At 59.5% G+C, this 14,244-nt stretch overlaps 1 protein-coding gene across 1 annotated transcript in view; it reads left to right on the top strand.

Moving 5' to 3' along the window:
- LOC107214956 (uncharacterized protein ENSP00000471857-like) overlaps positions 1–12,863 on the top strand; it is a 14,642-nt gene extending 1,779 nt beyond the window's left edge. The window contains exons 2-3 of the mRNA XM_015650800.2: positions 11,441–12,052; positions 12,428–12,863. Coding sequence (XP_015506286.1) covers positions 11,466–12,052; positions 12,428–12,584 — 744 coding nt within the window. The 5' untranslated portion in view covers positions 11,441–11,465 and the 3' untranslated portion in view covers positions 12,585–12,863. The remainder of the gene's footprint in view (positions 1–11,440; positions 12,053–12,427) is intronic.
- The last annotated feature ends 1,381 nt before the right edge of the window (positions 12,864–14,244 follow it).

Here is a 14,244-nt window from a genome sequence, read left to right as displayed (position 1 = left end):
GCTCCAGAGCCGGGGTTCAGAGCTCCAGAGTCGGGGTGCAGAGCTCCCGTGTGGGGATTCAGGGCTCCTGTGTGGGTTTCAGGGCTCCCGTGTTGGGGTTCAGAGCTCCTGTGTTGGGGTTCAGAGCTCCCGAGCCGGGGTTCAGAGCTCCCGTGTGAGGTTCACAGCTCCCGTGTTGGGGTTCAGGGCTCCCGTGTTGGGGTCCAAGGTTCCCGCACCTCTTGTGGGGGGGCAGGGGCTGCCGCACATGCCCCGGCAGTGCTCCTGGCCCTGGCCTCGAGTCACTCCCTGCAGCCCCGTGCCTCAGTTTCCCCCCAATGTTTTCCTAGGACCGGGTGAGACAGAAAGCTCCTGGGATGTGGACGAGTCACACATCCCGGCACGGCAGCGGGCTCTGAGAGACCAGGGAGAGGGGAGACAGCTTGGGATGGGGACTGTGGGACTGGGTGAGCTCTGGTGTGCACTGGGAGGAGAATGGTATCCCCAAGGCAGGATTTGGGATCCTCCTTCTGGTAAAGGGGGTCTCCAGTCTTGGTGTGCTGGGAAGGGGTTGGCATTGAGGGGAGGAATGGGGGTGAAGAAAGGATGGGGATGGGAACTGGGATGGGAAATAAGATCGGAATGGGGATGGGGATAGGGAAGGGGTAGGGATGAGGTAAGATATGAGGTGAGATGAGATGTGTTGGGGTGGGATGTGGATAAGGATGGGGTGGGAATAGGGACAGGATGAGATGAAATGGGGGTGAGGACAGGAATAGGATGGGGACAGGGATGAGGCTGGCAGGCCTGGAGCAGAGCTTGGGGTGCATGTGGGGACGTGGAGGGAATCAGGCTGGCCCCACTGGCTGCAGGATGTAAATAACCTGCCAGGACACGAGGTTTTTCCTGCTGCCCCCCCATGCAGCCCCACGGACAGGAAAAAGGTGTTTCCGGCTGTGGATGGGAGCGGGGCCCCAGGCCTGGAGCGGGATGTGGGGCCTGGGCCATGGACAGGGGGGATCAGGTGACCCCCTCGGGCTGGATCTTGGGGTGCAGCCACTGATCCCATGGCTCGCTGAGGTCCCCTGACCTCCGTGGGGCCACTGCAGCCCCCTGGGCCCTGGCTGGGCTGGTGGCAGGAGCCCCTGGTGCAGGCTGGCACCGCTGTGGGGACAGGACGTGGTGCCACCAGGCTGGGGTACCCTGTCCTGTCCCCAGTGCCACCAGGCAGGGCAGCCACCAGGTGAGGACATATTCCTCCTTTCTGACTGGAGCAGGATCCATGTGGAGCTGGGGTGGGCGCTGTGGGAGGAGAATGCCTCTCCCTGCCCATGACCCTTGCAGAGCCACGTCTGCTCACTGAGATCCCCTCACCTGTGTGTGCTCCCTGGGGGTGTCTGGCACGCTTCATCACCAGCAAAGTGCCTGGGCTGGGACATCAGTCTCGAATGGGGACACCAGTATGGAACTGGGACATCAGTATTGGGTGGAAGTCTTCAGCATTTGTTCCCACCACCATGTGGCCCCCTTTGCCTTGCTGCTGGCAAATGGGTGACAGTCCCCTCTCACCTGCCTGGGGCATCTATTTAGTGGCAGTTGGGGCAGGGACAGCACCCTGTGTCCTCCCACAGCCCTTTGTGCCCTGTGCAGTGGGAAAACCAGCAGTGACAGGGAGGGAGCAGCTGGGATGCCTCTGCCCACTGCCCTGTGTGTTCCCAGGGAAAGCCTCTCCTGTCACTGGCCTGTCCTGGCTGGGCAGGATCGGTCCCCAAGCCCTAACCAAGCCCAGAGGAGTGCCAGCCCCAGGAGTCCTCTGCAGGGAGCCAGGACCTGCTGGTGGTGACGAGGCTGATGACAGTGCATGGGGAAACTGAGGCACAGGCTGCAAGTGGCACATTTCCAGCCCCTGTGGGAACTCCTCAAATGCCCCAGGTGACCTGTCAGCCACCAACCTGTCCCAGCAGGCTCTGGTGGCTTCCCTGGTGCATTTGCTGGCACAAGTTCTGCTCATTAACAAGTGACCTCTAATGAGCTTTGCCCAGTTGTGCTGCAGGGTCTGGGTGGTGCTATGGGCATCAGGCACTGCTGTGGATTGACTGCCTGGATCAGGAGTTGGGAGATGGGCTGGAGGATGCCCATGACCACCATCACAGGAAGTCACAATAACTGGGGAGAGCAAGATTTTCATTAACCAGGGTGAGGGGAGATCCTGGATGAGCAGCACAGGGAGGGTTTGAAGCTCTGCTCTGTCCCAGGGGGTCGTGAGGCTGTCCCTGACTGTGGGACTTGGTCCTCCTGCACTTCTCTGATCTCCATCCCAGCCACAAATCACCTGTGGCACCATCCCTGCCCTCGGGACTTCAATGAGGTGCTCCGGGTCACCCCATCTCGGTGCTGGGCTCCCATGAGTTTATTGTGGGATCACATCCTTCGTGTTCCCTCCCACGAGGGCTCAGCAGCAGGACTTGGTGCCACTCTGACCTCTGTCCTGCCGATTGGAGTGTCCCAAGGCATCGCATGCGGAGGGAACAGCTGGGGAAAGCCACCGGGGCGGGCTGGGGAGGGGCCCTGGTGTCCTGGCATCCTCTTAGGGCCGGACCGGGGGAATCGGGCTCCGAGAGTCCCGGCTGTGCTGCGGGGAGCGGGTTTGGGTTGGGAGCCAGAGCTCGAGTTAACACCTCCCACTGTTTGCCTGAATTCCCTGGATGCCCCTGCTCCCATGGAGGAGTGGAGGTGGAAGCTGGGGGAGCTGGGGGAGCTGGGGGAACTGAAGTGTGTTTGTGCTCGTTCTCCGTCCTCACCCTCAGATCGCATTCAGGGCCCGTGCGGATGCGGCCGGGCGGCGCCGCCTCCGGCAGCGGAAACTCCCCCTGAGCAGGGCAGGGCGTTAAATCCCGGCTTCTCCTCCAGCCCTTCTCCCTCGCCTTCTCCTCGCCCCTCTGGGCTCTGCAGCCCCTCCTCGCTCTCTGCTGGGGCGTCCATAGCAGGGATGTGCAGCGTGGGGTGGGAGAGGGAGGGCAGGAGCGCTGCGGCCGGGCAGGGCTCGGGGGATGATGGAGGGATACCGAAGGGATGTTTGAGGGATACTGAAGGGATGTTTGAGGGATACTGAAGGGAAGTTTCAGGGATGCTTGGGTTCCCCTCTAGGAAAGCCAGGCATCCTCCAGATGTGATGGCCTCAGGATGGCTCCGTTGGCTGCATGCTTTGGAAGGAGGAGGTTTAATTTGAGAGTCGTGGGATGGAGCTGCTGTCTGTGCTGGGGCTGGTGAGGGGTATCGGGGCCAGGGGAGGCATTGCCAGCCCCTGCCAACCTCTTCCAGCCTCATGTGTTAAATAAGTGACAGTCCTTAACTCCCTTGGGATGTCGGCATCACGGACACACTCGGGGTTCTGATAAACTCCGGGGACGTGGATCCCTCTGGAGTGGAGACTGCTGCAATCCCCTCCCCGGCCTCCAGAGCAGGCAGGGAGGTGTTTGCCAGCAGCCACTGCGGATTTACAGCTCACTGGAAAATCCACTCATCCCATTAAGGGCCCCCTGTGGCTTTTGCTTTCCATAGCAAATCCGTGTTTTTCCCAAGGGAAACCCCCTTTGGGTTCCAGTGGGTGTGTGGAGCTCTCGGGGCAAACCCTGCAGAAGAGTCCAGGCTGCAAGAGTGGCTCCATTTATTACAGGATGGATTAGGGGAGATCCGTCTGGCTTGGCCAGGTAAGACCAGAAAGGGCAGTTTAGCTCAAGGTGGGAATGGTCTGTGATGGGAATGGCCCGTACTGGGGCAGGGATTGAGGGGTTCAGTTTGGAATCAAATCCATGGGTTCACTTTCATACACTCGGTTCATCACCCAAAGTAGTTTCAGCATCTAAAACCACCTCAGTTTGGAGCTCAGCTGTGATGATGGCACATCCTCAGCTCCGTGTCTCTGCTCTTGGGGTTTAATCTCCCACTCTGCTGGCACACCCTGTTGTTGTGTCCCTAGTGATAACAATCCCATGCTCCCAGTGGCATTTTTAAATCCTTAACCTCTTTTAGGGAGGGAAAAAAGCCTTTTTGGGTATCCCCACGACTCTGCTCTGCCTGCTGTGTGTTGAGAGAGCTGAGTGTTGACAGGAGCAGACAGGCAGTGATGGTCTCAGCAGGGAGTGCTGGGGGTGCTGGGGGTGCATTGCCAGTGCCAGGATGGGTGGGACAAGCCCAGCTCCCCCCTCGACCATCCCGACCACCCAGCACTCACATATGCCTGCAAAGGCGACAGCATCTGCTGAGTTAATGTGTTTTGCAGCCCTGCTGTGCAGCTGCCTCTCCCCACCACCCCAGCAGCCAAGCCAAAATTCATCAGGGACTTCCAGGTTTCATGGGTCGAGGAGCGGGGAGGCCATTTCCGCACAGCCGCAGCCAACACAGACACCACGACATCTGGTCCTGCTCAAAATTCTCAGGAGCAAAGGGCCAGGTGTGTGATGCTGCAGGAACACAGGGCTAAATAAATGATGCAACTGGTTCCGTGGAGTCTTGGCCCAGACAAGTTCAGCTGAATGTTACTGGAGCTGTGGGACAGCTCCTGGCCCAGGGCTTGATCCAGCACGGGGAGGTCCCTGGTCCCCTGGCAACACTGAGGAACAACTTCTGGGAAGGTTTTGAAGCCCACAGGATGTGCAGTAGGAGATGTGACACTTTGGCTACAGTGCTGGATGCCAGAGGGACCCTGGGCTCTGCAGTGTCAGTGGTGGTTTGTGTTCTGGAGGAGGTCTCTGCCTTATGGCTCTTCCTGCCACAGAGCCAAGGAGAATGGGAGAACCTCAGGCACAGCCCAAACCTTCCCAGGTGACCCCTCACTGCAGGGACAACTGGAGAGGGTTCAGTCACCCCACAGAGGAACAGCCCAACCCTTTTCCCTTTGGGTGTTGGGGACACCGGGACACAACAGGCAGCGCTGCTAGGGGACAGATGGCACCAGGCACTGGCCAGATGGCTCCATCCCAGACAGGCAGCCGAGGGGCCGGGAGGCCGGGATCCTCCGGCGCTGGGCTGCTCCCTGGGGACTCCCTCTGCCGGCCCCCCGGCTGGCGGCAGTGGCCCGAGGGGGACAGGCACCACCGGCCAAAGGCGGTGCGAGCGCTGCGGGCCCGGTGGGCACCGGGCTGGGGAAGGGACGGACACGGGCTCGAAGACGTGGCGCTTGTCCTGGGGGGGCTGCACGGGCTGGGGGAGGCGGTAACGGAGCGAGGAGAGTGACACCTCGGAGAGAAAGGATGACATCTGCCCAGGGGGTGGTACCCGTCGGGGCGGGGGGTGACACCGGCCCGGGGGCGGTCCCGGGGGGGCGGTGCCGCAGCCGGAGCTGTCCAGCACCGGCGTCTCCTGAAGGTCCGCGGTGCCGGGAGCCGGGGACGCCCCCGCTGTCACCGCCTCTGCCGGGCTCTCCCCGGTGACCCTGCGGAGGGGACACACCTGCCCCGGGACACACACCTGCCCCGGGACCCCCTGGCCCCGGCCTAGGAGGTGTCGCACCCGCCGGCAGCGAGCAGGGCTGTGAGGAACCGGGCTGGGGACGGACTTAGGGAGGACGCAAGGGCCGTGGTGAACCGGGCACCGTGTGGCCGGGATCCCCCCGGGGAGAAGCCTTGCCCAGCCCTTCACGCCGTCCCCCCCCAGATCCTGACGCCGTCTGTGCCCTTTGCACAGAGCCCCGCACAGCTCCCAGGCTCTGTCTCAGCCCCAGAGCACCCAGCCTGATCCTGCGGCAGAATTTGTGGCGGGCACAGCGCAGCCCGAGCAGAGCTCGGTGTCCCGGCCGTGCCCGCGGCTCGGTGGCAGCGGCTGCTGCAGCAGGTCCAGCCCAGAGCTCAGCTTTGCTCAGAGCTGGTTTTATTGAAGTGGGTTAAGTGGCTAATGGGATTGCTGCGGGGGAGCTAAAGCAGGGATTAGTGCTGTGGCTAGGGGCTGGGCATCTCTGAAAGTGTTCCAAAAACGTGTGGATGTGGCACCTGGGGACATGGTTTAGTGATGGGTATAGCAGTGCTGGGCTAGCAGTTGGACTTGATGATCTTGGAGGGCTTTTCCAACCTGACAATTCTGTGATTTCTCTATGATCTTTGCTTGAAGAACAGCTGATTTCTGTCCTTCAGTGCCTGCCCTTGCCTATCTCCCAGCAGCTCCCAGAGCTCCCAGCATCGTGCTGAGGGGGGAACAGACACCCAGGACCGGCAGGGCTGTGTCTGGCTGCCCATCCAGTGCTGACACCAGGAGAACCACCTGCCTGTACCCTACAGTGCCCTCCGGAGGGGTGGCAGAGGGGAGCAGTGAGACCTGCCTGGGGAAGGACCCAGCCTGGTGTCCCGGCAATGCGGGTGGTGGCAATGTCCCAGGCGATGTCACTGGCTGGTGGGCAGGCCAGGTCCTGGCCGGGGCACCGGGGCTGGAGGGCTGGGCCTGGCGGCTGAATCGGCAGCTTGTTCTCCTCTGAAGGCCCCTTTCTGCCCCAGCTCCCTCTGTTTCTCTTTGGAAAGTTTTATGTTCCTTGTGTCACAAGGAGCCTTTTCTTTGTTGCCCTTCCCGAGCGTGCCAGGGAGGAGGCTGTGCTGGAGCACGGCCATCCCTGATGGCAGCTCAGGGCTGGATGCTGCACAGGGCTGCAAGGTGCAGGGAGCAGCCTTTGGGGACAGTTGTTTCACAGCACCAGCACCTGTCCCTTGGAAGGGGCTCAGCTCCTCATGCCCCTCACACCCTGGGGTTCACCCCTGGGCTGCGCCCTCCACCCTCTCACATAAAAATGAAGGGTGATTAGCAGCCCCTGAACATCTCCCTGGGGACACGTGGCAGAATGCTGTGCCAGCCCCAAGGGTGTCTCAAGGATGATTCCAAATGTACAGAGCTGTTCTGCATCCCAGCACACCCATGGAAGGATCCATCCTCTTTTTTTCCAATTTATCAGCCTGGTTTCAGCTCTCTTACCCCTTCCAGAGGCTGCATCAGGGTGGGGAAACAGGCACAGAACAGCAGCAAGATGCCAGCAGAGGCTGAAGGGTTGACCACATTTTCTGTCACTCAGTGTCCATGCTCAGACTCCTGCCACATTTATCCTGGGACACAGGACAGCATCCCCGTCACACCTGACAGGTATCTAAGCTGTGAGAGATGAGAGAAGCAAATTTTATCTTGCTTATAAAAGTCACCCCAAAATGCTACAAAATACCGAGCAAAACACTTGCAGAGCCATTCGCTGTTCTCTTGGGAACATGAGAGCAGCTGTGATTGGACCCCTCCAGGGCACAGTGGTGGAGCCAGGGCCTCCAGCCACTCATTGTAGCCCCTGCAGGGCTGAAGGCTGTTCCCAGCTTGGCTCAGGTGATGGATGGCTCCAAAGCAGATCTGCTTCAGTGCAGGGAATGCTCCAGTGACCCCTCTAGGTCATGGAAATGGGGACGTGAAATGAGACCAGGTTCCAGGTCCCTGTTCATTTCTGGCTGCTAAAATCACACGTGTGAGATGGATTTGGACACGAGGCTGAGGAAGTAGTTCAAGCTCTGGGCACAACAGATGCTTCTTTGAAGGAGATGCCTTTGGGGATATGCTGGCTTGTGTCTCTCTTGGGATGAAGGACACAGCCAAGGCTTTTCCTTCAATGTGAACACCCGTAACTCTGTGTATCATGCACACAGTTGATCCAAAGGGATCAAATCCCACCTCTCCTCTGGGATTAAAAACTGAAGTTCACCTCCAGACCTGAGCTCTGGAGGCCCCAGGGATGTGTATCCTCTGCTTGGCTGGGAGACAAACACGTCCAGCTGCCCAGGAGGCTCAGTTCTGATGCCCAGGCACAGCTCTGCTGCCCACAGCACTGCTGTGGCTGCTCCAAAATATCCCCTGGTGCTAAAATACCTTGTGTACACCTGCTGCTTTCCACTACCACGGGACCCAGTGATCCCAAGCTGGTACCCAGGGGAGCCAGGGGGCCAAAAACTCACTCAGCAGTCGGAAGTCCCCAAATTAAAGCATCAGGTGCAAGTTTCCAGGGCTCACATTACCCGGAGGGGGAGCAGCAGCCTGTTCCTGAGAGTTATTCCTGGGCTGAAGGAGAAAGTTGTTTCCCTTTTGAGCTAATTGCAAAGGAGCTGCTAGGTCTATCTGGGTCAAGCCATGACCTGCTTTAGCCAGGCAGAGGCAGCAAGATGCCAGTGACACAGCATGACACAGCACGATGGGGCTGCTGCTGTCACAGGCTGGGGGAGCGGGGCCACATCCACATCACCCCCAGGAAGCCCATGCCATCTCCATAGCAGGGTGAAGCCCTGGGAGGGCTCAGTTGTGCTTAGCCAGGCACAGCAGAATCCTTGGAGACACTTGAGGTGTGTGTGGTGGGAAGAGGACTGCTCTGAGCCCAGCTCCCAGCAGGCATTGGCATCTCCTGAGAAGCCTCAACCCCCTGAGCACAAGAGAAGGATTGATTTTCTTGTGGCCGGCAAGGCAGCTTTGGCTTCTGCTGCAGCTGTGGCATCGCTGGTGGGCTCAGAGGGGGAGAAATGGAAGTTGTGTCCACGGGAGAGAAATCCAAGGTGGAAAAAATCTACAAAACCTGGTTACAGCCCCGATGCCACATGTCCAGGGAGCAGGCAGGGCTGGAGGAGTGCTGCATACTGGTGGTGCTCAGTGGGTGCTGGGGAAGGTAAGGTCATAGCATAAATCTAAATGAAGATTTTGCCTCTGAGTTGGTTGAGGATGAGCTTTAGACAGATTTTAGGGAGTGAGGGGCAGATGATCTCTCTCTGCTCTGTTAGGAGAAAACCCACCAGAATCAGCTGCTGGGGCTGCAGGTGTTCGTGTGAGGGACCTCGGGGTGAAATGGGTGAATCGGAACCAGTGGTTTCATCATCCTTGCACCTATGGGGAGGAAGGTTCCCTTATCCTTGTAAGTGCTGAAGGCCAGGTTGGATGGGGCTTGGAACAATGTGGGATAGTGGAAGGTGTCCCTGCCCATGGCATGGGGTTGGAATGAGGTGATGGTGTGTAAGGTCCCTTCCAACCCAAACTGTTCTGTAGTTCTATGAAGGTCAACCTTGTTCGTGTTTGCACAAGGTGTTTTTCAAGGCTGTGAACTGCTGTCCCCAGGCACAGCACTCTCAGGGCAGGGGCTGCCTTAAAGAGAGGAGAAAAAGGTGTAGAATTGGGGTTTGTAAGTGTGGGTTGTGGGGCAAAGCTTGGGGACAGACTGGGGAACAGAGGGGAGCTGCTCTCTGCTGATATTCACAGATGGTTTGGGAACATTAAGCCCTAAAAATGAGCTGGTATCCAGCTGGGTGCTGAGCCCCTCCATGCTCCCAGGAGTGACCTTTGTAGGCGTGGAAAATCCCCCCTGGCTCCTGCTGCCCACCCTGCTGCAGCACCCTTGGGTGCAGGCTGGTGCCAGCACAGCACCCTGGGCTCTGTGGGTGCCCCCTAGGCTGGCTCTGTGTGCCCACATGGGGGTGGCACAGCCCCGTGCCTGCCTCCATCCCCACTCCCACAGTGACTCCAGGATCTGTTCTGGAGTCCCCGGGTGCCTCTCCCAGCTCTCACCCACCTCTGCCCTGTCTCAGGGCTGTGACCACGGCGAGCAGAGACAGAGACAGCTCAGCCAGGATGTGGAGAGACATCCTCTGAAACATCCCAGTGCTCCAGAGGCTTCAGGGAGAACAAGGCCAGAGCTGTGTGTCACTTTGCCCCTTTATCAAAATTGGCTTGGAAAGAGCTTTGTAGTTCCTGGCTGGTGCTGGAGTTGGTGCTGTGATCCCTTGATCTCATCCAGTGCCTCAGCCCTTCTCCCCGTGACCCACGGCTCCGTGGTCAAATGATCCAGCTCATGTGGGTCTGGAAAAAGGGAATTTGAGTGCATTCACCCCAGTGCTGCCTGTGGCAGGGACATGGTCATCCCAGCCTGGGGAGAATGTGGGGCTTGGTCTGCTCCTTGCAGAGCCACAAAAGCCTGGAGGAAGCAGGGCAGCTCAGGCTGGGGAAGAGGCAAAACCGGGCAGTTTGGGGCATTTTTGGACTTGGTTCATGTAATACCCTCCACTGGGCAATGCAATGGACGCAGGGCTGAGGCTGGGTTGCTGTTCCCATTGGGGTGATGGAGCCATCTCCCTGCACCCCACATCTTCTGGAGAAGCTCTGTCTCAGCTGGGTGGTTTGAAAGAGGTGGGGGATGGGGGTGGTACCTGGAAGGCTGCATTCCCCACCAGGAACAGCCTCGGTGGGCTCCAGCAAACCCTCCAGTGCACTCACTGCACCCACACAACACTAAGCCAGCTCCAGGTAGAGGAACCCTTACCATGGGTGCCAGTCTGGAGCACATGGTCCCCACAGAATGCTCTGGGACCCCAAAAAGCTTCTGCTCCTCAGAGGTTTTCCTTCAAGGAGGCTGAGTGAAACCCTGCTGAAGCAACATGTGAAATGTGTGTCCTGGGAGATTTGTTGTGGTGCCTGTGGGACCACAGCTCTCCATCTTTCTAGAGATCATTTCATCCCCTGGAGAAAACATTTTTCTTTGAGTGTTGAGATTTTTTTTCCTGAAGAGCAGGCAGGAGGTGATTGGAGATGGAGCTTTGTTCCATGGCTGGTTTCCTTGCTGAGCTCTGCTCTGCTTGCCTGAGCAAATCCTGTGGGCATGAGGAGATTCCTCCTTCACTTCTCCACTCATTGTCACTGTGCTGATGTCTTTGTCACTGGTGGTGGAAAGGATTGCCCTGCTTGTGGGTGTTTTGAGTGGGATGAGACCCCGTCCTTATCACATGGAGAAAAACACCTCTGTCTGAGGGGTGACATGGAAAGTCACCATGGGGCAAGCAAGATGAGAGCAGGAGCATGGAGAGATGTGGCACCATGTGGGGGGACATTGGGGATGAGGAGAGCACTCCAGTGTGGGGGTGAGACTCAGACACCAGTAGCTGGGGTCACAGAGATGGTCCTCATCCTCACGCCACTAGAAAGTGGTGACAGGAGTGGTCTTCTGTTTTGGATAACAAGTTGGTCTGAGGTGATCGGGAGGAGATGGTTTTAGGTGGCCAGGAGATGGCCTTAGATGTCTGGTGGTTTTGGTTGATCAGGAAGGGGTTTTTTGGGGATCAGGAAAAAGTTCTGAGTGGCCAATAGGGCCACATTCTATCTGTGGTGCAGCCTGAAATTGTCTGTGCCCAAACATCCTTGCTGCAGGGACCTGCTGTAGGGACCTGAGGACACAGGGGTGGGGCTGCACAGGCTCTCTAGGGGAGCACATCACATATGCCATGGTCCTGTGGATCCCTGTCAGGGGACATGGTGTGTCACATGTCATCACACTGGAGTGTGGGGTGCAGTGGTCATTTCCCAGGATGGGGACACTGAGCACCCATGGCCAGCCAGAACAAAGACCAAGGTCTGGGTGCAGCCGAGGGGCTGTGAGTGCCCTCTGTGCTGGGCTGTAACAAATCCTCCTCTTCCTCCACAGCCCTGCCAGCAGCTGCCTCACCAGGATGAAGGGGACAGCCAATGTCAACTCCACTGGCCGCAGCCACTACCAGTCTGCTATCCCAGTGCCCCGTGCCATGGCCCACAGCAAACTGCACACCACAGACCTCCTGAGCACCCCAGGGTCCCCTGTCCTCCACAGGGCTCCGTCCCCTCGGCCAGGGAAGGTGCCAGGCCCCGGTTCCAAGACTCTCAAGCCCAAAGCTACTGGCAAAGCTGCTGGCCATGAACAGGCCGAGGCCAGGGAGGGAAGCCCCAGTGTCCCTGCTCATGGTGGGCAGAAAGCCCCATCAAGACCCCTGGTGTCCCCTGGGAAATGGCCAGAGGCAGCTGGCAGTGGGAGGAGAGGGGCAGGCAGGGTGGGGGAGCCCACCGAGTTGCACAAAGCTCCCCTAGCACAGGGCAGGAGTGGGGGGCGGCTGGGAGGGTCCCCTGGGAGGGGCAGTGGAACAGCCATAACAGGGACAGGGGATGAGTGTCATGGTGATTCACAGGGGAGGGGCCCCGTATTTGGGTCAGGGGCCATCACTTTCTCCTCAGGGCCCACACACAGCCACCCCATCACTGCCACTGTGGCACCCTTCCAGTACCGGTGAGTCCCTGGGGATGGGGGAACATGGGGCTGGGGGTGCTTGGGGACATGGGGCTGGGGGGGGCATTAGGACAAGGAAAGGCAAGAAGGCCCACAGGGGTGGCCATGGGAAATGGTGGGGTTGGGTCAGGGGGGTCTGTACCAAAAGGAATGTTCCCAACTAGATTTGGGGTGCTGGGGTTCTTAAGGCACCCCATGGGAGCCGATGTGGGGCAGAGGATGGACTCATTGGGGAATAGGGTGCCCTGGGACCCCTTGCCAAGAGACCAGTGTCCCCAGACCATGGCAGAGCCTATGACTCCATGTTCTCATCTCCTGGGGGTCCCCCTGCCAGTTGCCCCTGATCACTCACCCTTCACCCCCCTCTGCCCACAGGCTGCAGGAGGACCAGGAGCATGAGAGGGCCACATCCCCTGGTGATGAGTGCTCCGGTCCTGAGAAGGGATGTGACCCTGACCCCAAGCCCAGAGGCCTGAGTGAGTCCAGAGGGGTTGGTCAGGAATGGGGGTGTCCTGCTGGGGGGCTGCCGTGACAGTGCCAGGGGACAGAGCCTTGTGCTGGAACGGGAGCCAGGCCTGGAGGTCAGTGGGGGGAACCCTCACACTGGAGGTGCCCCAACTCCCCTTGGAGTCTGCAGTTCCTGTGTCAGGTGACCTCCCTGGCCAGAACCCTACACTGTGGGAAAGGGGACTGACCCCTCCGGGGACGGTGCCAGGACATCGCCCTGGCTGCCTTCTGTCCCTCCACAGTTTCCCAGATTGCTCAAGGAATGACCCATTTTCAAGGAGCCGGCGCGGGGGGACCGCTGGCTCCCCACACCCACCATCGGTCACCCCATTTCTCGAGGGCTGAACGCAAACTCCCCGCTGCAATGCTGAGGCCACCCCGGTCCCCTCTGGCGCTTGCTTTGGGGGGAGATTTTGGAGAGGCGGGTCCAGGGAGGATGCTGGGGCGGCGGTTGCCAGGGCAGCGGCAGCGGAGGATGGCGGGATGCTCCAGAGATGGGCAGGGAAGGGGAAAAAGAGCCGGGAGCTTCACCGGGTGATTTGAAGGGACAGAAGTCGGTCAGATCCACGGTGGCTCCTGGCAGAGCCCGGCTTTGACCTGGGGTCCCAGCACCTCAGTCAAAGAATAATCAGCTTGAGCCCCGATTTGGGAAGTGCTGAAGCCAGCGGCAAGCGGGAGGATGTTCCAGGAGGAAGCAGGAGGGAGCAAGCGGGGCTGGCATGCGCCCAGTGCAGCTGCCCTGCTCCTTGGGGAGGTTTTGGGATAAAGCCGAGCGGGTTCGGCACGGGGGAAGGGGCCGGATCCTTTCCCTCGCTCCCTGCCTGCTGCCCTGCGGCACCTCCCACGGCTTCGCTGGGCCCAGGCAGAGGGAGCGGGGGACACTGGCAGACCCCAAGAATCACCTTACCAGCCCCAAAACGACACAACACCCTAAGATTTGCCCCCTAAAGCTGGCCCTACACCCAGGCAGCAGCCCTCCCCCAAACCCCGAGTGGCTTTGGGGTACAGTTTGTGCACCCATCCTGCCCCAGCAGCACCTCTTAATGCGAAACACCCTTTTTTTGGCACCCTTTGCTGTCCCATCCAGGCGGAGTTGTTTCGGGACTCTTCAGCACTTAGCACGGGCTGAACCCTGGATCACCGGGCCGGGGGTGGGCTGGGGGGCTCGCACCACCCCTGTCCTCTGTCCTTATCTCGGCAGCAGTGATGGGCTCTAATGCAATATTTCCCGGCGGTTGCCATGGCAGCCCGCGTGAGGTCACCAAATAGACTTAATTCACCCCTCCCAAGGGATGGGTAATTAATGAAAAATGATGATAACCAGATCCCACTCCCCTTCTTCCCGCCCCCGCCATTAATTCCCCAAGACCAGTGGAGAGGCCCCACTGGGTTTGGGGGCCACAGTGTCCTTCGGGGGATTCCTGGGGCCACCCTGGGCTCCTGCTGCACAATCTGGGGGGAAGCAGGGATGCTTTGGTCCCTCTGGGAATGGGTGCACAGTGTCTAGGTGGGTGTGGGGTCCACGGCGGGGGGGACGGGAGGTGGTTCAGTGCAGGGTGCTGGGGCGTGGGACCCCCGCGCTGGCTTCATCCACCTCCCACCCAGCACGTCCCTGCCTGCGAGGGGCTGCGGAACGGGGCCATGGTCGCTGGGTGGCGGGGGCCATGGCGTGCTCCACGCCTCGC

The sequence above is a fragment of the Parus major genome, chromosome 26 (assembly GCF_001522545.3).
Source record: "Parus major isolate Abel chromosome 26, Parus_major1.1, whole genome shotgun sequence".
Classification (NCBI taxonomy): domain Eukaryota; kingdom Metazoa; phylum Chordata; class Aves; order Passeriformes; family Paridae; genus Parus; species Parus major.
The sequence above is the reverse complement of the archived record's forward strand: the minus strand, read 5'-3'. Positions and strand labels throughout refer to the sequence as shown.